At 38.6% G+C, this 27,149-nt stretch overlaps 2 protein-coding genes across 3 annotated transcripts in view; one reads left to right on the forward strand and one right to left on the reverse strand.

Moving 5' to 3' along the window:
* Tao (Serine/threonine-protein kinase Tao) overlaps window positions 1-27,149 on the reverse strand; it is a 201,589-nt gene that overhangs the window by 165,136 nt on the left and 9,304 nt on the right. The gene's annotated exons all lie outside the window — the stretch shown is intronic.
* l(1)G0289 (lethal (1) G0289) overlaps window positions 8,164-27,149 on the forward strand; it is a 101,970-nt gene continuing 82,984 nt past the window's right edge. For both annotated transcript variants that reach the window (XM_067782685.1, XM_067782686.1), the window contains exon 1: window positions 8,164-8,300. In XM_067782685.1, the coding sequence (XP_067638786.1) occupies window positions 8,186-8,300 (115 nt within the window). In that variant the 5' untranslated portion in view covers window positions 8,164-8,185. The remainder of the gene's footprint in view (window positions 8,301-27,149) is intronic.

The following is a 27,149-nucleotide window of genomic DNA, read 5'->3' on the forward strand; positions in this document are numbered from 1 at the left end:
GGCGCATTATGAAAATCTGGTCGATGGTAGATTTACCAGGTCTGAAGCCGCACTGATAAGGTCCAATCAGTTGATTCAAGGTGGGCTTCAATGTTTCGCACAATACACTTGACAGGACATTATATGCGATATTAAGAAGACTGATTCCGCGATAGTTGGTGCAGTTTGCAGTATCCCACTTCTTGTGAACTGGGACACTTAGATTTCAATCGTCGGGCATGCTTTCGTCCGCCCATATTTTGCGAAGAAGCTGATGCATTCGCCTTACCAACTCCTCGCCGCCGTATTTGAATAGCTTCGCAGGCAATCCATCAGCGCCCGCGGCCTTGTTGTTTTTCAATCTGGTTATTGCAATTCTGACTTCGTCATAATCAGGTGGGGGGGACATTTATTCCATCATCATCGATTGCGGGATAGGGTTCGTCATCTCTGTGCGGTAAATCGTTGTCTCCATTTAGGAGAGCAGAGAAGTGTTCCCTCCATAATCTAAATACTCTCTGCACATCAGTTACAAGGTCGCCGTTTTCGTTCTTACAGGACTTTGCCCCGGTCTTAAAACCTTCCGTCTGTCGCCGAATTTTTTGGTACAATTTTCGGGCGTTATTCCTGGTGGCTAGCAGCTCAAGCTCCTCGCACTCTGGCCTTTCTGTCTCTGATTTTTTCTTCCTGAAAAGGCGTCTCGCTTCCCTTTCTAACTCGCGGTAGCGTTCACACACCCCTATCGTTGCGCTCGCTTTTTACGTAGCCCTGTAGGCAGCGTCTTTTTTTCGGTTTCAACGCGGCATTCTTCATCGTACCAGTTGTTTTTCCGTCGCCGCTGGTAACCAATTTTTTCCTCGGCGGCAGTACGAAGTGCTTTGGAGATATGCTCCCACTGCTCCTGTATTCCTTCAGGCTGAGTTGTGCTCTCAGAGAGCAGGTGTGAGAGTCGAGTTGCGAAATCAATGGCAGTCTGTTGCGATTGCAGCCTTTCGACGTCTAGCTTTCCTTGTATTTTTTGTTCCTTGGTTTTAGCCGCGCAGAGGCGGTGCGTATTTTGGCTGGGACGAAATAAGGGTCGAGTCGATGTTAGGTCCTCGGATCGTGCGCACATCTAAAACACTGGAGGCATGCCATCCGTCTATCACAACGTGATCGATCTGATTGCGAGTATTTCGTTCGAGGGAGAGCTATGTACCTTGATGTATCTTTTTATGCATGAACCTCGTGCTGGATATGACCATGTTTCGAGCACAGGCAAAGGCAATCAGCCTCAGTTCATTAGGAGAAGTTTCATTGTGTAGGCTGAAGTTTCCGACTGACTGTAGGGCCAAAAACACCTTCTTTGCCCACCCTGGCGTTAAAGCCGCCAATCACGACTTTTATATAATGGCGAGTAGCGCTCGTATGTGCATTCTAATTGTTCATAAAAAGCGTCTTTTACCTCATCGTCTTTCTCTTCTGTCGGCGCATGGTCGCAGATGAATGATATATTAAAAAATTTTTCTTTTATTCGGATAGCGGCGATACGCTCGTCCACAGGCGTGAACGCCAATACTTGGTGACAAAGTCTCTCTCCCACCACGAATCCGACGCCGAAACTGCACTTACTTGTATGGTCACTTAAATAGATGTCACAATTTTTAATTTTCTTCCTTCCTTGCTTCGTCCAGCGCATTTCTTGGACGGCGGTGATGTCAGATTTTGCTTTGACGAGGACATCAACAAGCCGGGCATCTGCACCAATCCCATTCAGGGAACGGACGTCCAGGTGCATGCCCTCAATTCATTGTCCTTCAAACGTTTGCCATGGTCGTCATCAATAGAGAGTGTTCTTTTTATCCGAGGTTTGTTGTTGCTTTTCATTGGAGTATGGTTTGACGTGGCGGGTCCCAAGCCCAGCGCACAACCCGCTCAGCGGGGGTGAAAATATTACTTGCACGTTTATATAGCGAGCCGCTTGCTCCAAGACAGACGCCCGCTTGCAGCCGCACCTAGTGGTGAACAGACGCTGCCGATGGGTGACGTGATTCCAAGCCACCCACCCAAATCATTTCGTATTTATTTATTTATTAATCAATCTACAGATTGACAAATCTTATGCTTATCAATCTACATACAAAAGAAATTGCAAAAAAAAAAAACAAGTAAGGAAGGTTAAGTTCGGGTGTAACCGAACATTACATACTCAGCTGAGAGCTTTGGAGACAAAATAAGGGAAAATCGCCATTTAGCAAAATGAACCTAGGGTAACCCTGGAATGTGTTTGTGTGACATGGGTTTCAAATGGAAGGTATTAAAGAGTATTTTAAAAGGGAGTGGGCCATAGTTCTATAGGTGGATGCAAGTTCGGGATATCGCCATAAAGGTGGACCAGAGGTCACTCTATAATGTGTTTGTATGATATGGGTATCAAATGAAAGGTGTTAATGAGTATTTTAAAAGGGAGTGGGCCTTAGTTCTACAGGTGGATGCCTTTTCGAGATATCGCCACAAAGGTGGACCAGGGGTGACTCAAGAATGTGTTTGTATGATATGGATATCAAATGAAAGGTGTTAATGGGTATTTTAAAAGGGAATGGGCCTTAGTTCTATAGGTGGACGCCTTTTCGAGATATCGCCATAAAGGTGGACCAGGGGTGACTCTAGAATGTGTTTGTACGATATGGGTATCAAATTAAAGGTATTAATGAGGGTTTTAAAAGAAGTGGCCCTTAGTTGTATATGTGAAGGTGTTTTCGAGATATCGACGAAAATGTGGACCAGGGTGACCCAGAACATAATCTTTCGGGTACCGCTAATTTAGTTATATATGTAATACCACGAACAGTATTCCTGCCAAGATTCCATGGGCTTTTGATTTCACCCTGCAGAACTTTTTCCTTTTATTCTACTTAATATGGTAGGTGTCACACCCATTTTACAAAGTACTTTCTAAGGTTATATTTTGCGTCAATACCACTGTTTACAATGTTTCATCCCTTTTTTCGTATGTGCTATAGAATTATGGAATTTTTTCATTTTTCCAAATTTTCGATATCGGAAAAGTAGGCGTGGTCATGGTCGGATTTCGACCATTTTTTACACCAACGTAAAGTGAGTTCAGATAACTGCGTGAACTAAGTTTAGTAAAGATGTATCAATTTTTGCTCAAGTTATCGTGTTAACGGCCGAGCGGAAAGACAGAAGGTTGACTGTGTATAAAAACTGGCCGTGGCTTCAACCGATTTTGCCCATTTTCACAGAAAACAGTTATCGCCATAGAATCTACGCCCCTACCAAATTTCACAAGGATTGGTATTAAAAGTATTCTAGACGAATTAAATGAAAAAGGGCGGAGCCACGCCCATTTTGAAATTTTCTTTTATTTTTGTATTTTGTTGCACCATATCATTACTGGAGTTGAATGTTGACATAATTTACTTATATACTGTAAAGATATAAAATTTTTTGTTAAAATTTAACTTTAAAAACATTTTTTTTTAAGTGGGCGTGTTCGTCATCCGATTTTGCAAATTTTTATTTATCAGACATATAGTAATACGAGTAACGTGCCAGCCAAATTTCATCATGATATCTTCAAGGACTGCCAAATTACAGCTTGGAAGACTTTTAAGTTACCTTCTTTTAAAATTAGGGGGTGCCACGCCCATTATCCAAAATTTTACTAGTTTTCTATTTGCGTCATAAGTTCAACGCACCTACCAAGTTTCATCGCTTTATCCGTCTTTGGTTATGAATTATAGCACTTTTTCGGTTTTTGAAATTTTCGAAATCGAAAAAGTGGGCGTGGTTATAGTTCGATTTCATTAATTTTAAATAGCGATCTGATGTGAGCGCCCAGGAACCTACATACCAAATTTCATCAAGATACCTCAAAATTTACTCAACTTATCGTGTTTACGGACGAACGGACGGACATGGCTAAATAAATTTCTTTTTTCGCCCAGATCATTTTGATATATAGAAGTCTATAGCTATCATCCGGTGGCAAAATCCGTAGCCAGATAAATAATTTTGCATGTAAATGCAACAACAACGATTTGAGCCAGATAAATCCAGATAGAAGTCTGGTTAAATTTGTGAGCCAGATAATTTGTTAATTACTTCTTTTTAGGTTGGAAACAGGGCCCTTAATATACCCACATTTTCAAAAATAGATGTCGCTGCTTAGCCTTTCGCCGTATGAGTTAAATGAAAAACAGCGGCGACATCTGCCTATCACATTTCACGTGTGCGAAAATTTCACGACATCTGCTTCTCAAGTCTCTCAATAATCCAGAGCATTCCCGTGAGAATTGAGCGTGAGCCGGAGCTTTAAACTCACTGAAAGACGGCATATATCTATCTCGATTAGTATATGCCGTTACGGATCACCGTTATGCGAACAAAGTTAATATATTATGTGAGCTCTGCTCAGCTGAGTATAAAAAGAAATAACAGATTTAGTTTAACATGTTAATTTTGAAACAGTTATGAGTTCAAGGCAATGAGAATATATTTTATTATACTGTTAAATTTGTCACAAGTAGCAATATTATTGCAGTGACTACTGAAATCCTGACACAGACAACGAAGAGGTTCGATCTACATGTAATTAAATATAGCAGTTGAAAATACCGAGAGTGCCTAAAAGGAACATTAAACATAACCTCGCCAAACAGAAATGGACTGTTTATCATCCCTTTTAATAGTTTTACCACGAATAAAACACCAAGAATCTCCATACGGCTTTGTAGTGGAGGCAGCTGTAAAAGTTTTAACCGGCTGCAATAGGGCGGTAGGTTCCTTGATGGATCCCAGGGCAAATGATTTAAAGCAAAGAGCAAAAATTGCTTCTGGACCGATTCCAGTTTTTCGCTATGAACCTGATAACGCGGGTTCCAGATAATGGAAGCATATTCCAATATAGGTCTTACTAACGATAAAAAGTTTTAGTGACATAGGGGTCATTGAATTCCTTTGACCACCTTTTTACGAAAGCCAAAGTGCCTCTAGCCCTATTCACAAACGATTCGATAATTAATTTGAAGTCTAGTTAAGGTCCATTATAACGCCAAGAACAGTAAAGTTTGTAACTTAAAATAAAAAAAATAAATGTAAGGCGCGATAACCCCCGAAGAGATCTAAGGCCGAGCTTCTCTTCCAATTTGCGTCGTGCTCCTCTTGATTTTCCCTACAAATTGGCCGGACGGGACCTACATGTTTTATGCCGACTCCGAACGGCATCTGCAAGGCAGATGAGTTTTCACTGAGAGCTTTTCATGGCAGAAATACACCCGGAGCGCTTGCCAAACACTGCCGAGGGGCGACTCCGCTTAGAAAAATTTTATTCTAATTGAAAAACCTTATTTCTAAAATTTTGATGTTGCTTTGCCCGGGAGTTGAACCCAGGGCATACGGTGTGATAGGCGGAGCACGCTACCATCACACCACGGTGGCCGCCGTTTGTAATTTGCTTAATGATATAATCGCCTATCAAGTACTGATTGGATTTAAAAGATTTCCTCGTAAAACACATAAACTTGCACTTTGGTAAGTTTAGTGACATGACGTTCACATCACACCCCTCAACTAGGTTATTCAGATCCGATTGGAAAAGTGCCCTATTTTCAGGTGAGCGAATGGGCATAACCAGTTTGACATCACCAGCGTACATCAGCGGCATGCAGCGGTTCAAAACATTTCGGCGGTCATTAATGAAGAGCAGGAAGAACACTGTACCAAGGTGACTGCCCTGGGGAACTCCAGAAGATACATTGATGAATTCAGACAAAGAATTGTTAAACACAACGGTTTGATTTCGTCCTTCCAAGTACGAAGAAACCCAAGAGAGAAGCAGTGATGGAAAACCCAATTGGTCGAGTTTTAGCGGGGGTAAGCAATGGGAAACTTTATCAAACGCCTTGCTGAAATCAGTGTAATTGACATCAATTTCGCAGTTCGTCCTAAAGTGATTGGATACAAGGGTTATGAACTCCAGCAAGTTAGACACAGTGGACTCATCCTTGCAAAATCCATGTTGTGAAAGGTCCACTGCTGAAGATACTGTAAAAGCAAGTTGCTTTATGACAATTGATTCAAATAGTTTTGGAATAGCACAAAGTCTGGCTATTCCTCTATAGTTTGTGACACAAAATTTAGTCCCACTTTTATAAAGTGGTATTATAAATGACTCCTTCCACCTTGCCTCAAAGAGACATTAAATAAGAAGGTAAGGAGTTGACAAGGAAATTGAGCACAAGTTCTTAGCACAACAGATGGTATTTCATCAGGTCCACTGGAGAAGGAAATTTTCAGACTTTCCAGATGCCTTAGTACCTCATCTGTATGAATATATGGGATTACTACTGAGTTAAGCGAAGGTAACATATATTGATAATCCACCAGAGGCGAGTTAAGGATAGTCGAATAATTAGATTTAAAAAGGCAGCAAACATATTAGCAATCTCGGAGTCATTACTGATCGTTATACTTCATTACAGAAGGAAACCCTTTAATTTTTCTTTTGGAGTTGACGAAGGAATAAAATGATTTTAGATTGGAAGAGATCCGATGCTTAATCTTCATCATAGAATTCTTATAGCATCTTATCTGTAGCCTGTTGTACTTAAGGCGCAAGATGGAATTACAGCATAGTCATTATTAGAACCAGATAATTTGAAACGCTTGAAATAGTGTGTTTTTTTTTTTTTGTTTTTTAAATAACTAAGTTCTCTGGAACTCCAAGCAGTAGCTGGAGGTGCCGAAGAGGTTTTGGAACGAGGCACACATTTGAGAAATATTGCATGTAAAACGTTGATGAAATGGATCCAGCTCACTTCAATATCTCCGTCGTACTCAGGCCAAGTTATATTAGAGACTTCATCGATTAGTAAAGACCAATTGGCCTTCCTAAATAGAAACCGGTGTGAAGACGCATTCGGATCAGTAGTATTCCGCACCGGTAAACTGTCCAGGTATATTGAAAGTGCTGGATGACAAACATCCTCAGGCAATACCACTGGATCACATCGAGTTACAGAACAGTTCGATGTGTCGTCTGAAGATATTAAATCAAGATATTTGCCAAACTTATTATGAATTGTATTAAGTTAATAAAGACCAACGTCTGCAAGGTCATTTAAAAACAATAGAATACAACAAGAATACAACATTAGAAGCAGTGGCATTCTGTCAATAAAATTCCACGACACACAGGGCAGATTGAAGTCCCAGCCATTTACTATACCAAAACACTGAAATGATGGAAAAGTATTTATTTATGTGGCATCTTTTTTTTTTTTTTTTGTGCTACGAGATTGTTTGGTGTTTTTTTTTAACTAACACCGATTTAATGCGCCAAACGCATTGACATGTACAAACAAAATTTGCTGCATTGAATCAGTGTTGGGTAACAAAAAACCCAAAAAATCATGAACAAGCACAAAAGAAAGTGCCAAAAAATAAATATTTTTTCATTTCAGTTATTTAACAAATTGACATTCTATATTTTATATTCATACCATTTTTTTTTTTTATTATAAAAATGACTTTGGATTAACAAATTCAATATTTAGTGCGTTTGGAAAATATATTGGCGCATAGTCATAGTCAAAATAAAATAGATTTTAAATTTAGTTGCAGTGTTTTGACAAAATTTTCTATGAGCTATCTATTAAAAAAACTGAAACTAAATATAAAACCTATTTTATTTTGACTATGACAATGCGCCATAATATTATTAATACAAGTCGTTGACATAAGTGGCTTTTTGTTTATGTTTTAAATTTTATTTTTTGATTATCACTTTTAATAATAAAAACAATGCAAATAAACGGTAAAATTATTTCGGTGTCTGATGGTTCACTTTTTTCACAAGAAATTTGCTTTTAGTTGTGTTTTTATGCACAAAATTTCCAAACCAAATTTTCATTTGTCAGAAAAAAATAAAGAACGGTAGAATGTCAAAAAAACCTAAAAAAAAAACTAGGTTGTATTTTTCTTGTAATTCGTTTGTTTTTTGGAATATAGTTTCACCCTCACACCAGTACCAAAGTGTAGTTTAGGCATTACAGGTTTCGCACGCTATACGATGACGCGCTCTTGACGTTGTTGTGATTTTGCGATTATTCATTTCACAACATTATGTGGTGTTTTGGCAACATTGAAAATTAATGAACATAAGTCGACTGTCAAATTGCTTCGAATTCACCTCAGTTGAACCATGATTTTTAATCAAATAGAAATGGCGAACTGTAACTTCTTAATTTGTGCAGGAGCACTAGTTTTTCTAATTATTTGTAGTTTTAATCCGGGAATAGCTTCTAAATTTGATGAAAGTAAGTGTATTTGAATATTATCAATCGACTGCGATGATTTCAAATTAATGATAGTTGCGGAAAATGTATTCAAATGTGAAAATATTAAGATGCAATCGAGTGAATATAGAAAAAAGTGGTGACAAATACAATGAAAAGACGCAATAATAATTTCATTTTGTTTCTATGTACATATATTAATTTTTGGTTTTGTAGCATTTGCGGATGCATTATATTTTCGTAAATGGTAAAAGCTTCAATGAAAGAATTGGTGCCATAAGAAACTGAAGGCAAATGGTGGAAAATATCTCCGTTGATCTCATTGTGGATGTACTTACATGTTCATATATATGTACATATTTGTTCATTAGACTATTTTGAGCTCAATGTAATATCGGTAATCGTTATTGTAGTGTTTGGCTAAGAGTTGCTGTATTATTCCAGTTTGCAGATCTGACTGACCCGAGCATATAAACTTAGATTGGGAGATCCACATTGAGTGAGATCCATAGTGGTTTTGCGCAGAACACCTGTCTGCGTTGGCAGCCTTCGGCCAGTCCAATGGGGTGGGATAAAAATAAAATCCGTGAAAAATCCATTTGTACACAACATTTTTCTTGTAAACAACATTACAACAACTCCATGAATATTGCAAAATTAACAGCAGATATCTCCGGACAGATGCAATGTGTTGATCGGTCTAAGGTTTTCTGCCATTATTGAATTTTTTAATTGGGTAATAGCCTATAACAGGGGTCGATTGCTAATACGTTAGCAAAAATAGAGAGAGGTGTCAAATATTAATAATAATCCGATGTCGGAAATTAAACTCGTTCAAAAGATGTTAACGAAAAACCGAAAAATGGCCCAGGTCTCTTTTTTGTTGTTGTTGTTGTTGTAGCGATAAGGTTGCTCCCCGAAGGCTTTGGGGAGTGTTATCGATATGATGGTCCTTTGCCGGATACAGATCCGGTACGCGCCGGTACCACAGCACCATTAAGGTGCTGGCCCGACCATCTTGGAAACGATTTATGTGGCCACATTAAACCTTCAGGCCATCCCCTCCCTCCCCAATCCCAAGTTCCATAAGGAGCTTAGGGTCGCCAGAGCCTCGTCTGTTAGTGAAACAGGATTCGCCGCGGATAGGTGAGTTTGACAATTGGGTTTGGAGAAGCTATATATATTGCGCTGACAACCTGTAGGGTTGCGCTACACAGCCCCTTGAATCTGGTATTTTAGTCGACTCTTACGACAGGCATACCTACCGCGGGTATATTCTGACCCCCTAACCCGCTGGGGCCCCAGGGTCACTTCGAAACCGGGGGTGGGATCCATAGGATTTTTGTGCAGAACACCTTTCTGCGTTGGCGGCCTTGTTGTTGTTATTGTTGCAGCGATGAGGTTACTCCCGAAGGCTTTGGGGAGTGTTATCGATGTGATGGTCCTTTGCCGGATACAGATCCGGTACGCTCCGGTAACACAGCACCATTAAAGTGCTAGCCCGACCGTCTCGGGAACGATTTATTTGGCCACATTAAACATTCAGGCCATTTTGTATCAACAAAAAAGGAGATCAATAATTTGCGATATTTGTTGTTTTAGCGATAAAAAAACTTCTTTCTGCTAAAGAAACAGGATTCGCCACGTGCAGGTGAAGTTGACAATTGGGCTGAAGAAGCTATAAATTGCGCTACACAGCCCCTTGAATCATTAGGTTATTTTAGTCGCCTCTTACGACAGGCATAATTGCCGCGGGTATATTCTAAGCCTCCTTCCTGGGGGTTAAGTCGCTACTATTCTCCATATAAATCATCTTTTTAATTTTGATTATTTTTTATAACATTTTGCAACCGCACTATATTTCGCAAATTCACCCGAGAACCTGGATGCAATTCGATTTTTAATTTATTAATTTCATTTAGCTCATTATCGTACCACTTATTTCTCAACTTCACTATTATGTTTAGATGTTAATACACCCAGGTAGCAGGTATTTACAAAAGCAACCTTGTCGTTGATATTCTTTAATACGCTGAAATCAGAATTTCTTAATAAATTAATATGGTTATCAGCAGTATAATCCTTCCAACAAGAAGAAGTGGAAGGAGTCGCTTATAATACCACTTTATAAAAGTGGGAGTAGATCTTGTGTCACAAACTATAGAGGAATAGCCAAACTTTGTGCTATTCCAAAACTATTTGAATCAGTTGTCACAAATCAACTGGCTTTTGCAGTATCTTCGGCAGTGGACCTGTCACAACATGGCTTTTGCAGGGGTAAGTCCATTGTGTCTAACTTGCTGGAGTTCACAACCCTCGTATCCAATAACTTAAGGACGAACTGCGAAGTTGATGTCATTTACACTGATTTCAGTAAGGCGTTTGACAAAGTTTCCCATTCCTTACTCCTACTAAAACTCGATCGATTGGGTTTTCCATCACGGCTTCTCTCTTGGGTCTCTTCGTACTTGGTAGGTACAAAGCAAACCGTTGTGTTTAACAATTGTTTGTCTGAATTCATCAATGTATCTTCTGGAGTTCCACAGGGCAGTCACCTTGGTCCAGTGTTGTTTCTGCTCTTCATTAATGACCTCCCAAATGTTTTGAAGCGCTGCATACCGCTGATGTACGCTGACGATGTCAAACTGGTTATGCCCATTCGCTCACCTGAAGATAGGGCACTTCTTCAATTGGATCTGAATAATCTGGTTGAGTGGTGTGACGTGAACGTCATGTCACTAAATTTACCGAAGTGCAAGTTTATGTGTTTTACGAGGAAATCTTTTAAAACCTATCAGTACATGATAGGCGATTATATCATTAAGCAAGTCACAAACTTTACTGATCTTGGCGTTATAATGGACCCTAAACTGGACTTCAAATTACATATCGAATCGTGTGTGAATAGGGCTAGAGGCACTTTGGCTTTCGTAAAAAGGTGGTCTAAGGAATTCAATGACCCCTATGTCACTAAAACTCTTTTTTTATCGTTAGTAAGACCTATATTGGAATATGCTTCCATTATCTGGAACCCGCGTTATCAGGTTCATAGCGACAAATTGGAATCGGTCCAGAAGCAATTTTTGCTCTTTGCTTTAAATCATTTGCCCTGGGATCCATCAAGGAACCTACCGCCCTATTGCAGCCGGTTAAAACTTTTACAGCTGCCTTCACTACAGAGCCGTAGGGAGATGCTTGGCGTTTTATTTATGGTAAAACTATTAAGGGGGATAATAAACAGTCCATTTCTGCTTGGCGAGGTGATGTTTAATGTCCCTTTTAGGCCCTCTCGGTATTTCCAACCGCTATATTTAAATACATGTAGATCGAATTTTCAAATGCATGAACCTCTTCGTTGTCTGTGTCAAGATTTCAATAATCACTGCAATAGTATTGATACTTGCGACACACTTTACACTATAAAAAAATATATACTCACTGCCTTGAACTCATAACTGTTTCAAAATCACATGTTCAACTAAATCGGTTCCCTGCTCCAGTTACTTTGGGCGGGTGGCTTGGAATCACGTCCTTTCCAACTTCCCACACATCGCAGCCCTACTCATTGTGTGTTAAATTTACATCAGCTGCTCGAAATCACGTCCATTCCGACAGCACTAATAATCAATAGTTACTTTGGGCGGGTGGCTTGGAATCACGTCCTTTCCAACCTCCCACACATCACTGCCCTACTCATTGTGTGTTAATATACATCATACATCAGCTGCTGGAAATCACGTCCATTCCGACAGCACTAATAATCAATAGTTACTTTGGGCGGGTGGCTTGGAATCACGTCCTTTCCAACCTCCCACACATCGCAGCCCTTCTATTGTGTGTTAAATATACATCAGCTGCTCGAAATCACGTCCATTCCGACAGCACTGATAATCATTTCCGTTGCTCGGCATCACAGTCCATCCCGACAACTGATTCAATAATATATGTATATACATATTTTATAATATAATTTTGCTCACTATGTATGCTTGTTAATTTTACACTGTAATCCGCATTTATGTTCATTCATTAATTCATATTTAGTCTGATTGATTGTAAAATTTGTAGACTAACAAATAAATAAATAAATAAATAAACACGTTATGGGTATCTCTATTCGTAGAGGTTTTAAAATGCTCACTTTAAAGGTAAATGAAATGGTTTCGTGATCGGGGATTCCATGATTTTTAAGATTAGTACAGGACAATACGTCCGCGTTTGCATATAATAAATCTATTCTCGTTTAGGACCTCTCAGCAATCCTTGTATTGAAATTTCAAATCTCCAATTATTCACTCCCCTGCGTCTATTTCTCCCTGTTGTTGTTGTTGTTGTAGTTATCGAGTTTGTGGTCCTTTGCCGGATGCCAATCCGGTACGTGCCGGTACCAAGCCCGACCATCTCGGGAACGATTTGTTATGACCACATGCGACTTTCTAGGCCATCCCGCCCTCCCACCCCCTCGATCCATAAGGAGTTCGGGGTCGCCAGAGCCTCGGCTGCTAATGAAACAGGATTCGCCACGGATAGGTGAAGTTGACAATTGGGTTTTCAGAAGCTATATATTGGGCTGGCAACCTGAAAAGGTTGCGCTATACAACTCCTTGAATCTGGTATTTTAGTCGCCTCTTGCGACAGGCATACCTACCGCGGGTATATTCTAACCCCCTAACCCGCTAGGGGTACCTATATTTCTCCCTCTGTCTTTTCCGTCCCTTCTTTTCTCTCTAGCTCACCCTCTTTTTCCCTCCCCCGCTCCATCTATCCCTATATGCCTATCTTCTAACTCTATTTCTTTCTTAGTCTCTCCTTCCCTCGTTTTTCTTCTATATTTTTAGACTCAGCTGAGCAGAGCCTACAGAGTATATTAATTTTGTTCGCATAACGGTACCCCGTATTGGCGTAAACTAATCGAGATAGATATAGACTTCTATATATCAAAATGATCTGTGCGAAAAAAGAAATTCATTTAGCCATGTCCGTCCGTCTGTCCGTAAACGCGATAACTTGAATAAATTTTGAAGTATCTTAATGAAATTTGGTATGTAAGTTCCTGGGCACTTATCTCATATCGCTATTTAAAATGAACAAAATCGGACTATAACCACGCCCACTTTTTCGATATCGAAATTTTCAAAAAACCGAAAAAATGCGATCATTCATTCCCAAAGACGGATAAAGCGATGAAACTTGGTAGGTGGGTTGACCTTATAACGACGAATAGAAAATTAGTAAATTTTTGGACAATGGGCGTAGCATCGCCCACTTTTAAAAGAAGGTAGTTTAAAAGTTTTGCAAGCTGTAATTTGGCAGCTGAGTATGTTATGTTAGGTTACACCCAAACTTAGTCTTCCTTACTTGTTTTTCTTCTCCATACGCTAATCCCAGTCCCCGTCCCCAGTTGGGGTATGAAAAGTAAATTAAATAAGATCCGATTCGCAGACCTACTCTATATGCTCACAAAATTTCATGAGAATCGGTGGAAGCGATTCGAAGGAGTTCAACCACAAACACTGTGGCACGAGAATCTTATATACATACATATAAGACATCTGTTGATTCTGAGGAGGTACGAAATATTCCGGGTCAGCTAGTTCCTAATATTATTATCATATTTAGTTATTTCAAAACGAAAATTAGCCAAATCAGAGTTTTGTTTTTATTTGAAGGCATGCATATATGTATATATGTCTTACATATACAATGTATTACATATACAGTGATGGAAAAAGTAATTATATTTTATAGTTCAATAACCAATATTATTATTTTATTAAATACATTTTAAGAAGTTTCAACAACGTATTTTTTACCATTTATAGTGCAAAAATATTAACAAACACAAGCGGAATACAATATTCTACAAAAGAAGAACCTTCTTCAAATGTTATTTTTATAGGATGCACCAGCTAAGAAAGTATTGAACTACTGCTGCTGTAATTGATTTAATATTTGACAGCATTTTGTCTATTATTTTTTCTATCACTGAAAGTTTGAAGGTATGTATTTCTCTTGGGCATTTTAAGCGTCAAAGGAATACTCCAGAAATACCTGTAGGCATAAATTTGTGGTAGCAGTAGGCAACCCGAAAAAAATTTCTTAAAAAAAATGAGTATTGGATTGATGTAATACATACATTTGCGAATGAAAAGTTTGCAATCTTGGCTTAAGTTAGTTTAGGTTGAACTGGCTTGTCCGTGAGGACCTTTTATGGACTGAAAGAGTCCCTAGTATTGCCAGAAGTTTGCTCAAGACCAAACGGAAAACACTATCCGAAACCATAATAAAATAAAATCTTGAGCGTTTTCTTGTGATCTGAATACAATGGTTTAAACTAGAAAATAATGATTCACCTGCTTTACAAGAAACAAAAATTTTATATTTTGATATTCGCAGACATGCAAATTCAAAGTTTCAGTGGTAAAACAGGTGACGTTACTGCCAACGTGTGCTCTTATATCAATAATCGTTATTCGGAATTTTCGATGTGTTTGATTGTATTTATGTACCTATTTAATTTCGTTTAATGAGAAGGAATATGTATTTTATTTCCACTGCGTGTATTTTAATTTATATGAATATACAAAATATTTATTGCAATTCAAGCAACGCTTCATTTACTCTCAACTACAAACATACTTATATTACATTTGTCTGACTCGAGAATATTTTGTTTTCTTTTTTTTGTTGAGTTATGGACATGGCAGCTATAGTGTACTTCTTTCAGGGATCGAAGTAAAACATCGTTCCTTCTAAAAAATGTTTCTTTATAATTTCCCCAAGTTCTGCCGGCCATAGCTTAAGTATTTTGGTGCGGCTTTGAACTTTAGATTTCGAAATAGTAAAAAATCGTTTATTTGGGGACCAGCATTGACACTGTTATTTCTGCTCTGCAATCCAGTCAAAATCACTCTTGCCTATAAATGCTACTTTGGACTAGGTAGGTAATTGAAAAGTAAATCCCTATCTCGGCAAACGAAAATCACGCTCTACAAGTCAGTTATCATACCCGTCCTGCTATATGGTCCACAAACATAGACCATGGCAACATCATCTCGGAGGGTGTTCGAGAGAAAACTTTTCGAAAGGTTTACGGACCTCTACACGTTGGCGACGGTGAGTACCGAATAAGATGTAATGATGACCTGTACGGGCTTTACGCAGACATCAACATAGTTCAGCGATTTAAAATGCAGCGGCTACGCTGCCTATGCCATCTTATGCGAATGAAAGATGACGCTCCTGCGTATAAATTATTGTTATTGGAACCCGCTTATGGAAGCAGTGAAAGAGGGCGGCCCCCACTCCGCTTGAAGGACCAGGTGCAAAACGATTTAACTTCGCATGGTGTGACCAATTGGCGCCAGTTAGCAAAGAGATAGGCGACTGGTGCGCATTGTTAGACGGCCATAACCGTTTAAACGGTTAAACGCCAATTAAGTAAGTTTGAACTTTAGACGCGATTTCGGTAACATACGTTTGCTATTCTTTTCGTCATCTCGTCGTCAATAAAGTGGCCACGTGTACTTTGTCGGCGGCCACCCTGGTGTGATGGTAGCGTGCTCCACCAACCACACCGTATGCCCCGGGTTCAACCCCCGGGCAAAGCAACATCAAAATTTTAGAAATAAGGTTTTTCAATAAGAAGACATTTTTTCTAAGCGGGGTCGCCCCTTGGCAGTGTCTGGCAAGCGCTCCGAGTGTATTTCTGCCATGAAAAGCTCTCAGGGAAAACTCATCTGCGTTGCAGATGCCGTTCGGAGTCGGCATAAAACATGTAGGTCCCGTCCGGCCAATTTGTAGGGAAAATCAAGAGGAGCACGACGCAAATTGGAAGAGAAGTTCGGCCTTAGATCTCTTCAGAGGTTATCGCGCCTTACATTTATTTTTTTTTTACTTTGTCGGTGACACTAATTGTAACCCCAGCGGGTTAGGGGGTCAGAATATACCCGCGGTAAGTATTCCTGTCGTAAGAGGCGACTAAAATACCAGATTCAAGGGGCTGTGTAGCGCAACCCTTCAGATTGCCAGCGCAATATATAGCTTCTCCAAACCCAATTGTCAACCTCACCTATCCACGGCGAATCCTCTTTCACTAACATACGAGGCTCTGGCGACCCAAAGCTCCTCATTGAACTTGGGGTTGGGGAGGGAGGGAATGGCCTGAAGGTTTAATGTGGCCACATAAATCGTTCCCGAGATGGTCGGGCTAGCACCTTAATGGTGCTGTGGTACCGGAGCGTATCGGATTTGTATCCGGTAAAGGACCATCACATCGATAGCACTCCCCAAAGCCTTCGGGAAGCAACCTTATCGCTACAACAACAAGAACAACAACACTGATTGTTTACATGTCTCATCTCTAGTTTGTGGGGGACGGACCTTAGTTGTTAGTAGTTTATCTCATATGCGGGGAGAATTCTCTCATAGAGGACTCACATGAGACATCTGAGGTGACAAATAAGTTTTCCCTAGGTTATTTCACCTAAGGTAGTTTTTTCTTTATGCTTGACTCAAAATCTCTCAATTGGAAATTTTGGCTACGGCTTTTAATTGTGGTTCGAAGATTAAACGGTGTGTAATGAAGATCTATCTTGTATCTTATCGCTTTGTCAAAGGACCGAGGATTTAAACAATATACCTGAGAAAGTACATAGCGTTGAGCAACATCTTGTTGCTGTTGTTGGTGTTATAGCGATGAAATTGCGCTACATCTTACAGGTCTGTAGCTAAAAAGGATAGCCACAGCCCTTAATTGTGGCCTGATACCCAGATTGAAGATTTAACGGTTCGTAATGTAAATGTATCTTGTATCTGATTGCTTTTCCGGGGTCGAGGATTAGAACGATATGCTTCGAGGTATTGATGTGATAAGTTGCATAGCGTTGAGCAATGTCATTTAGTGGTGGAAGTAAAAAATAGCCAGTTGTAAACAATGTATCACACACTGTTGCACTGGCTGTACAGGTGGTCACATTCCTTGATTGTGATAGATATACAGATATCACATACGGATTATTAATTTAAACAGATAGATAATGGGATAATAATCAATGAGATAGAGATACAAGCTCGGAACTCGCTGTTGGAGCTGCCGAGCAACCGGGTGCGATTGAATGAGGAATCGAGGGGTGTAGATAGGCTCCCATCCTTGGTGGTTGACTTGAACACCCAACCTCAATCCATTGGTACCAACTGTTTTGGTCCGGTCGGATATTGATGGACGTGTTTTAGAACACCGTAGGCTAAGGCCATATTTGGCAGGTATCTCTGATTGATTGATTACTATCCTAGCAATTTTATTCAGAAACACGCTATCTCATATTTTGTTTGAAAACCTCCCTACCTGAATAAATTCTATACATTTCGACGTGAGGTAGAGCATTTTGCGATAGGTCGTTTTCGAAATGTCAGTCGATATAGGGTTATATTCCACTCATCAGTAGACACATGCTTAGTTAGATGTTCAAGTGTGAAAATATATCACAGAAAATTACACACCCTAATGTATATAACAAAGTCGAAGTGAGAAGGCAGAAATCTATAAGTAGTGTAAGTATGTTATATATTATTTCTAATCGCTGTTTTTATGTACAGGTCCCTTTTTCGCTCTTATTTGGAATCCAAATCTATAAATAAAATTTTGGTTGTAAAGATGGGGATTCATGTAATTAGCGAGCTTTGAGCATTATTGGTCGTAGTGCTTTTGTTTAGCTATATTTTAATAAAATAATTTGTTAGAAATAAACGATTGTGAGCACACAAAGAAATCTATTTGTACTATGGCACTATTGTGAATATTTGATTAGAACTAACACTGCATTACCGGCAGTTGCTAACATTCGGCAGATGGCAGCGCAAGCGCATGTAAGTTTATAGATGTTTGATTGATAGAACAGCTGATATCTGATATGAGACTTTTATATTTGTTGCGCAAGATGCGCACGGGTCCGGCTCGTCTATATATTAATACGCCATACAATCAATTGCCAGGCTGTTTAGCATACGTAAAATCATATAAAAGTTATATGAATCGATACGTATGGACCAGCCGCAGTGCGTAGGCATATTTTTGTTAACAAATTTTGCTCAATTTGTTTATTATCAATAGAAAAGGTTTTTTGCAAATTCGAACAATCTCTCCAAATATCGAAATTTACTTTCGTACCCAAAAGCAAATCATCTGTAGGATCGACACATTTTCATGGCGTCTTTCCGACAAATACTCAAACCAATAACTTATGCGCTCTAATTCGAAATTCAAAAACACAAACCTATTGTGTAAGCCCGCTCTAATTCGAACCTGGGAAAGCTGTGTAGTCGTGTCGCTCAAATGTTTCACCTACATACAGCGATGCCGCAAGCCGCGAAAAAAATGTTTCCAAGCAAAAAATTTATCGAAATGTATCAAACTCATCAACGGAAACCATTTTTATTATTACATACAAATACATAACACTAGATATTTAAAAAAAATCCATATTTATTTTAGTAATATCTATTTATATATCATTTGTCTAACAAAAACCTCTGATTATTTGCACAAATTTACATATTCAGACTTATTAGGCAATTTTTTTATGCATAGGTACATAGTGAAAAAACGTATACATACAAATTACATTTAAAAAAAAAAACAATTCATGACATAAAGGTTTTACTTTTTTGACAAAAACTGAAGACTTAAAAAAGTAGATTTAACAAATTTTCTTACTCGTATTCATTTTTAATTTGCTTCGCAAACATAATAGCTTCAGCCATTTCTATATTATACTTATTTTTATACTTTTCATGAAAATGAAATGGTATATTAACTTTGGCACTAATCTCAAAATTGTAAGTCCTCAAAGGAAAATAGATAGACCCACCATTAAGTACACCGAAATAATCAGGATGAAGAGCTGATTTGATTTAGCCATGTCCGTCTGCCCGTCTGTCTGTTTGTATGCAAACTAGTCCCTCAATTTTTGAGATATCTTGATAAAATTTGGTGAGCGGGTGTATTTAGGTGTCCGAGTAGACATTTGGCGGCACCCGTCGGATCGGACGACTATAGCATATATCTTCCATACAACCGATTTTTCAGAAAAAGAGGATTTTTGTCATATCTTCCTGAATTTATCAGATTGAAGCTTCAAATTTCACCAAATGCTTACGTATATAGCATATATTGTTGTGTGAAAAAATCATAGAGATAGGTGGTATATATATAATATACCCCATATAAACCGTAATTTTTGCCCCTTTTTGCGGCTAGAAGCTTCAAATTTCATCAAATACTTACGCTTACGTCATATATTGTTGAAATATGTTATTCGTAGTCATAGTTTTTACATGCAGACCACAAAAAACGTGAAACTGCATCCTCACACAAAGTACCTACCTATTTTTTATTTTATATTTATCTTAAAAATCGTTTAGGTATGTACATCTGTTCACTATATATTTCTTATCTTATACAGCCGATTATTTGGAGATTACGAACGGGATAAGATTATTGTTCAGCCCCATTCATGAAAGGAATGAAGTCTTCGGCACAGCCGAAGACAGTCCCTTCCTTACTTGTGTTTTTTTTTTTACTTGTGACTTTTTTGTTGATTGTATTGCTTCAATGAAATTTAACTCAAAACATATTTATTATACATATAATTTTGTTCGCAATGTTTTATTTTTCAACGAGACATGAAGAACACGGCTTCTCGCGAGATTCTCGAATCTCGAATTACTCGTAAGGCTCGCGAGATTCTCGGATCTCGAATTTCTCGTAAGGCTCGCGGGATTCTCGAATCTCGAATTACTCGTAATACTCGCGATCTTCTCGACTTTCATTTCAGTCGCTGCATTGGCAATATTCTATACATTTCGGGGTTTTTTACTTGTAGTTTTGGGGACATTTTGGCTTGTGCTCCAGGAGAAATCGTAAGCTCTATATAAAACAGCAATGAATCGATTAAGTTGAATCTCGAGAAGCTCGCGAGCCTTACGAGTAATTCGATATTCGAATATCTCGCGAGAAATCTCTTATCGAGCATGTTCGAGAAATCGTAAGCTCTAATTCGGAACCAACGCACAGTGGCGCCTCTGCCGTTAAATCATGGCAAAAATCAAAAAAATCATGAAAGCGTTCGCTAAATCTAATACATGTTTCTAATAGAGAAATTTCCAGGGATCAAGAATATACAACTTTTTCACAGAAAATTATAGTTTACCAGGTAGAGCCGCTCAAAGTTGACCAATTTTCAACATTGGGAAAAATTAGAAATTTTTCTTCTTTTTCGTTGTATTTAAAATGGTTTTGTGAGTAAATAAGGCGGCCGGTTGTCGTTTTATTGTATAGCAATTAAAGATAATTTAATTTAGGATTGAAACAAAAAAAAATTGTTTTTTTTTTGTTAAAAGTTGGCGGATATACCTGTTTTTCGAAATGCCTATTTTTATGCCTTTTTAAAACTTTGATGAAAAAAAAAATGTTAAAATATGTGCTCCGTCAAATTAACAGTAGTTATTTGTGAAATACTCAGTTACGCAAATTGTATACCTGAAATTCATTTTTATAATTTGAGTAGGTATATAAAGCTATTATCATTCGTCTTTTGGAGGATTAAGGAACTAAGTATTCTGTTTACTTAAATAAAGTGAATAGTATTTTTAAATATAGTTCACAGTTTAATATTTAGTCAGATACACTCGAAGCCAATTCTAATATGTATCTAGAAAACTCGAAACTATTTGCGGTGTTTAAATCTACAAAGTCAAGACGGGACTACGTTGAGGCTATTTTGAGAGAATTAGCGAGTGAAACAAGCATTAAGGAAGGAAGGCATGGAAGAAAAAAATGGTTTACAATACATTATGATAGAAAGAAAATGGAAGGACGTCTATCGTAACAATTCAAAATTTCCAAGTAAGCATGAAAAGTGGCTAGCTGGCAAAACTTTTTTGGACGAAGAAACGCCTAGCACGTCAACCAATCCAACTAGAGGGAGACCAAAAAAACCCATAGAAGAGTGTTCTACCTACACAAGGAAAAGGAAGCTGTCTGATACCACAAAAGCTATGGCCACGACTCATCTTTCAGAAGCACTGGCTATTAAATATAAAAAAGACGAAGAAAACGTGAAGTCTCATATAACAGAAGCAGTTGCGGTAGCAAGTCCAGTGCGACTGATGAGGATCAAAAACAGCATTCCCACACCACCAAATGCGCTGCCTAGGAAATACACTCCCGAAGAAGCTTTGGCGCTGTTTATAGATCTCGGTTTAACGAAGAAAAAATATATTGTTACGAATATTAGCAAAACTAAGGGGTGCTGCTATTTCTAAGCCGATGCTAAGCAGTGACGTGAATTCACATCAATAATTCAATCATTATGTATCTACATAAACGAAACAATAATTACGTCTACACATATGTACCATGTACGTATACGAGCAGCGGAGAATCAATGCACAAACACATGTATACATCTGAGGTACTCCTGAAAGTATGCAATGAGAGAAGCTATAAAATCGTCCAATTGTAGTTACAGCTGAGAAGTTTGAGAGCTGATGGCAAGTAGTAGATTCTGGAAGCGCCTAGAAGATGCGAACGTTGAAATCAGAGAGTATAAAAGGCAGCAAATGTAGAGGCGCTGGAATTCAGTTTAATTTGAGCTATCAAGCAGTTATAGATTAAGCACGCAATCTGGCGGGCAATAGTAGAGTTTCATTTGAACTATCAATCAGTTTGGTTGTTAAGTAAGCTAGTTGTAAAGTATAAGTGTTATTGTGAAGTACTTTAATAAAGGCCATTTTTCCATTATTCAATATTGGAGTTATTTATTCAACAGTTTAGTGATACGAACTTAGCAAAAGGGCAAATAAGAAGATTTGCAAATAAAATTCGTTACAATTGGTGTCAGAAGAGGAATTGTTGAATAAATTCCAGAGGACAACAAGGACATGGCAAAGTTCAGTGAATTGAAGATCCAGCAACTAAAGAAGGAGTTGCAGAGCCTTGGATTGAATACAAGCGGCGTTAAACTCGAACTTCAGGCACGCCTACGAGAGGCAATGGAAGCAGAAATAATTGATGTGGACGAGTATGTCTTTTATCCTGATGGGGACGAGACAACAATAAAAATTGAAGAGAAAAATGAAACACCGCAGACAATGGCGAACACAGACCTGAACATGATATTGGCTGCAATATCGGCATAAATGGCCGAAATGTCATCACAATTTGAATCGCAGGAGACACGCATAACATCGAAGATTGAAGCACAAGAAACGCGTATGTCAGAAATGTCGACACAGATTGCATCCAATATGGAAACTCAACTGGAAGGACAGAAAACTTATATGTCATCACAGATGTAATCCCAAGAGACACGTATAACATCAAAGATTGAAGCACAAGAAACGCGTATTTCAGAAATGTCGGCACAAATTTCAGCACAGATATCATCTCAGATCTTCACACAACTAGAAGAGCAGGAAGTCCGTATATCATCTAAACTGGAAGCGCATATGGAAGAAAAACTAACCCAGTTTCATGAAGGCTTCAGTGGTCGACAGGATAAAATCGAGGCCGAGGTGGATGCTTTGAGAGGACGTATCGAGCAGTTACAACTAAATCGTCCAGCAGTTTCAGCAAGTAATCCAAAGGTAAAAACACCATCCTTTGACGGTTCTGTTCCCTTCCAGGTCTTTAAGCTACAATTTGAGAAGACCGCAACAGTGAACAACTGGAATGCTGAAGATAAAGTTGCTGCACTCTTCGTAGCATTGAAAGGACCAGCTGCCGAAATCTTACAGACGATTCCAGAGTACGAACGGAACAGTTATGAAGCATTGATGGCTGCTGTAGAACGACGTTATGGAAGCGAGCATAGAAAACAGATATTCCAAATTGAGTTGCAAAACCGCTACCAAAAAGCAAATGAGACATTGCAAGAGTTTGCGTCGGATATTGAAGGGCTAGCGCATTTAGCGAATGCGGACGCATCCGTGGAATACACTGAAAGGGTAAAGATTCAGAGCTTTATAAATGGCATACGGGACGTCGAAACAAAGCGAGCTACATACGCAAACCCAAAGCCAACATTCGCAGAAACGGTGTCACAAGCTCTGATTCATGCAACAGCGTCACTTCTGTGTAAGCCAGTTTTCAAAGCACGCCGTGTGGATGTAGAAAGGCCAGAGTGGGTAGACGCAATATTGGAGACGCTGAAAGGATCGCAAAAGCGGAGTGAAAAAGTTATCAAATGCTTCAAATGCGGGAAGTCCGGTCACATTGCACGCCATTGCGATCTTGGTCCTAATAGTTCCAACAATGTGGGTGGCCGTAAACGCCAAGCTGGAGCAGATGAGCAAGAGCGAGTAAGAGGTAGAGATCGAGAGCTAGATTCAGCTATTGAATGTCCTGTGATGTCTGTGTCGCAAATTGGAAGAAAATCAAGCAGTCTTACCGTCAGAGGGAATGTGGATGGCAAGGAGCGTGTACTGACTGTAGATACGGGCGCATCTCATTCCTTGATTCGATCTGATTTAGTCAACAGGAGAGTAAAACCGTTACCTGGAGCAAGGTAGCGTACGGACACAGGCGAGTATAACCAAGTCCGGGGAGAAGTGATCTGTGAAGTCTTAATTGGGAAGGTCATGGTTTTACACAAATTCATTGTGGCGGAGATCGTTGATGAAGTCATATTGGGAGTGGACTTCTTGGTTGACCATGACATCAAGATCGATATGCAGAAAAGGGTGATGCGTTATAAGAACCAGGATATACCACTTAACTTCAGTTTGCAGAAAGGATTCAGTAGTAATCGAGTACTGGTGGAGAAAACTCGACAAAAACCACGGAAGTCAAAGGCAAAGATTAATAGGTCCAATGGGCCAAATAAAGCAAAATCAAAAGTACCTGCGAGAGAAACACTGGCATTGACAAACCCTAAAAGACGCAGGAAAACGAAGCAACGAATTTCCGAGAAAGAATGCGAGGGTAGTTTCAAGCCGGAGCGCACTACTGTTGTGAAACGTGGGAACGATACTGATTATGCGAAGCCAATCCGTCAAGCGCAAGCTCTACGAAGTAGTTCATTGGCCAAGCAACAGAGTGCGAGGGAACGATCCAGGATAATGAGTAGTAAGATAAAACACAGGTACGACAAGGAAAATAATTCGGAAGGTTTCCGGGAGGGAGATTTCGTACTGCTATACAACCCTCACCGGCGGAAAGGTGTTCCATCCAAATATCGGTGCAGTTGGGAAGGCCCGTACAGAGTTGTGAAGACGATCAGTGATGTCATCTACCGCATACAAGCAATTGGGAAGTCACGAAATAGAAGAGTGGTACATTTGGCGATGCTAGCAGCGTTTAGATCGAGAGATTTGTCTGATCGGGACGATCAGGCTTAGGTGGAGGGCAGTGTTACGAATATTAGCAAGACTAAGGGGTGCTGCTATCTCTAAGCCGATGCTAAGCGGTGACGTGAATTCACATCAATAATTCAATCATTATGTATCTACATAAACGAAACAATAATTGCGTCTACACATATGTACCATGTACGTATACGAGCAGCGGAGAATCAATGCACAAACACATGTATACATCTGAGATAGTCCTGAAAGTATGCAATGAGAGAAGCTATAAAATCGTGCAATTGTAGTTACAGCTGAGAAGTTTGAGAGCTGATGGCAACTAGTACATTCTGGAAGCGCCTAGAAGATGCGAACGTTGAAATCAGAGAGTATAAAAGGCAGCAAATGTAGAGGCGCTGGAATTCAGTTTGATTTGAGCTATCAAGCAGTTATTGATTAAGCACGCAATCTGGCGGGCAATAGTAGAGTTTCATTTGAACTATCAATCAGTTTGGTTGTTAAGCAAGCTAGTTGCAAAGTATAAGTGTTATTGTGAAGTACTTTAATAGAGGCCATTTTTCCATTATTCAATATTGGAGTTATTTATTCACCAGTTTAGTGATACGAACTTAGCAAAAGGGCAAATAAGAGTATTTGCAAATAAAATTCGTTACAATATTATATTGTGTAAGTCATATTGCAACGTAATGCCGATATTTTACCTGGTTACTCAAGCCAAGAAAGAAGCAGTTCCTCTAAGTCCCAAAATAAGCTAAGTATCAACTGAAATTGAGCTACAAAACCTAATGGATCATACGTCTACACAACTCCTTCAAAGTTTTACTGAAGAAAAGTTCAAATCACTGCCAAAGGAGCTAGCATTGATAACTAAGTGGGGCTGTGATGGATCATCAGGACAAAGCGCATATAAACAAAGAATAAATGTAGACGATGAAACATTTACAGATAGTGATATGTTTATGGCTTCTATTGTTCCATTATGACTAAAAGATGAAGCTTCAGAATATTGGAAAAATCCAAGTCCGTCATCAACTTTATTGTGCCGCCCGATATTATTTAAATACGAGAAGGAGTCTTCGGAACTCGTAAAAGCTACAGTGAGTGATATAAAAAGTCAAATTGCCAAATTAGAACCAACAATAATTGAAATTGAAGAGCGGAATGTCATTACAATAAAGCATGATTTTCTTCTAACAGTGGTCGATGGAAAAGTTTTGAACTTAATAACAAATACGACATCTACAATGAAATGTCCAATTTCTAAGAAGAGCCAAAAGGACTTTGAAAATCTTGATGATTCAATAACTGACGAACTAAATTATGAGTATGGAATATCTCCTTTGCATGCTAGGATAAGATGTATGGAATTTGTTTTGAAGCTGGCTTATACACTACCACAACAAGGATAAGTTTTCGACGACAATACAACATGTAAGGAGAAACAAAACAGGAGAAAAAAAATAATTCAGGATGCTTTCTATAAAGAGATTGGCCTTAGAGTTGACTGTCCAAAGTATGGATACGGAAATACAAATGATGGTAACTCTTCAAGAAGATTTTTTGAAAACGATGAAGTGACTGCTCGCATAGCAGGAGTTGATAGAGATATTGTGAAAAGATTGGGAGTAATTTTAAATATTTTAAACTGCATGAACCAGTTAATGGACCCAAATTTGGAGAATATGCATCTAAGACTACAGAGTTGCTGCATCAAAAGTATCCTGAGAAGAAACTTACACCAACGGTACATAAAATTTTAGCACATGGAAAAGATTTAATAGAGTACCAGTGCTTACCATTAGGAGAATTGTCTGAAGCAGCTCAAGAATCTAAGAACAAGGACTACAAAAGATATAGATGTATGAACACGTGCAAAGTATCACTAGTTACACAAAACGAAGACCTTTTCAACATGTTAGCTATCTCTTCTGATCCAGTCATATCATCTATGAGGTATGTAAGAACACAAAAAGATCTTACAGATGCGTATAGCTCAGAAATGGTTGCTTTGTTAGATTTATGTTCCAGTGAAGATGACTATGTTAAGATAAATTAAGTTTCTCACTTCTTATCACAACAATGAAAAAGAGATTTACTAATCAATTTTGTTACTTTACTGAAAAATAAGATATCTATGTACAAGTTAATTTTTTATTTCAAATAATTAATTTTGTAATTTATAAATATATACTTTTCGTTATTACATTTCTCTAAAGTTTATCAAATTTATTTTAAAGCTTAGGCATTTCGCCTTCAAACGAGTATTAAATTTTTATAGAAACCAATACGTCTATCGAGTTTGGTACAAATTGGTAAAGCGGTTACTAAGATCAAACTTTTTAGCTTAAATGGGCAGTGCCACTCCCCTTTCCCAAAATTCGTTGGCTGTTCAATCTTTAGCTCAAATAAAATTTCATTTAACCACTTTCAATAACTTTTAATTATTAATAAAATACATATTTGGCTTGTAAATTAAAAAAAAAACATGTAAAATTATACGCTGAA

This window comes from Eurosta solidaginis, chromosome 4 (genome assembly GCF_040869045.1).
Source record: "Eurosta solidaginis isolate ZX-2024a chromosome 4, ASM4086904v1, whole genome shotgun sequence".
Taxonomy (NCBI): Eukaryota; Metazoa; Arthropoda; class Insecta; order Diptera; family Tephritidae; genus Eurosta; species Eurosta solidaginis.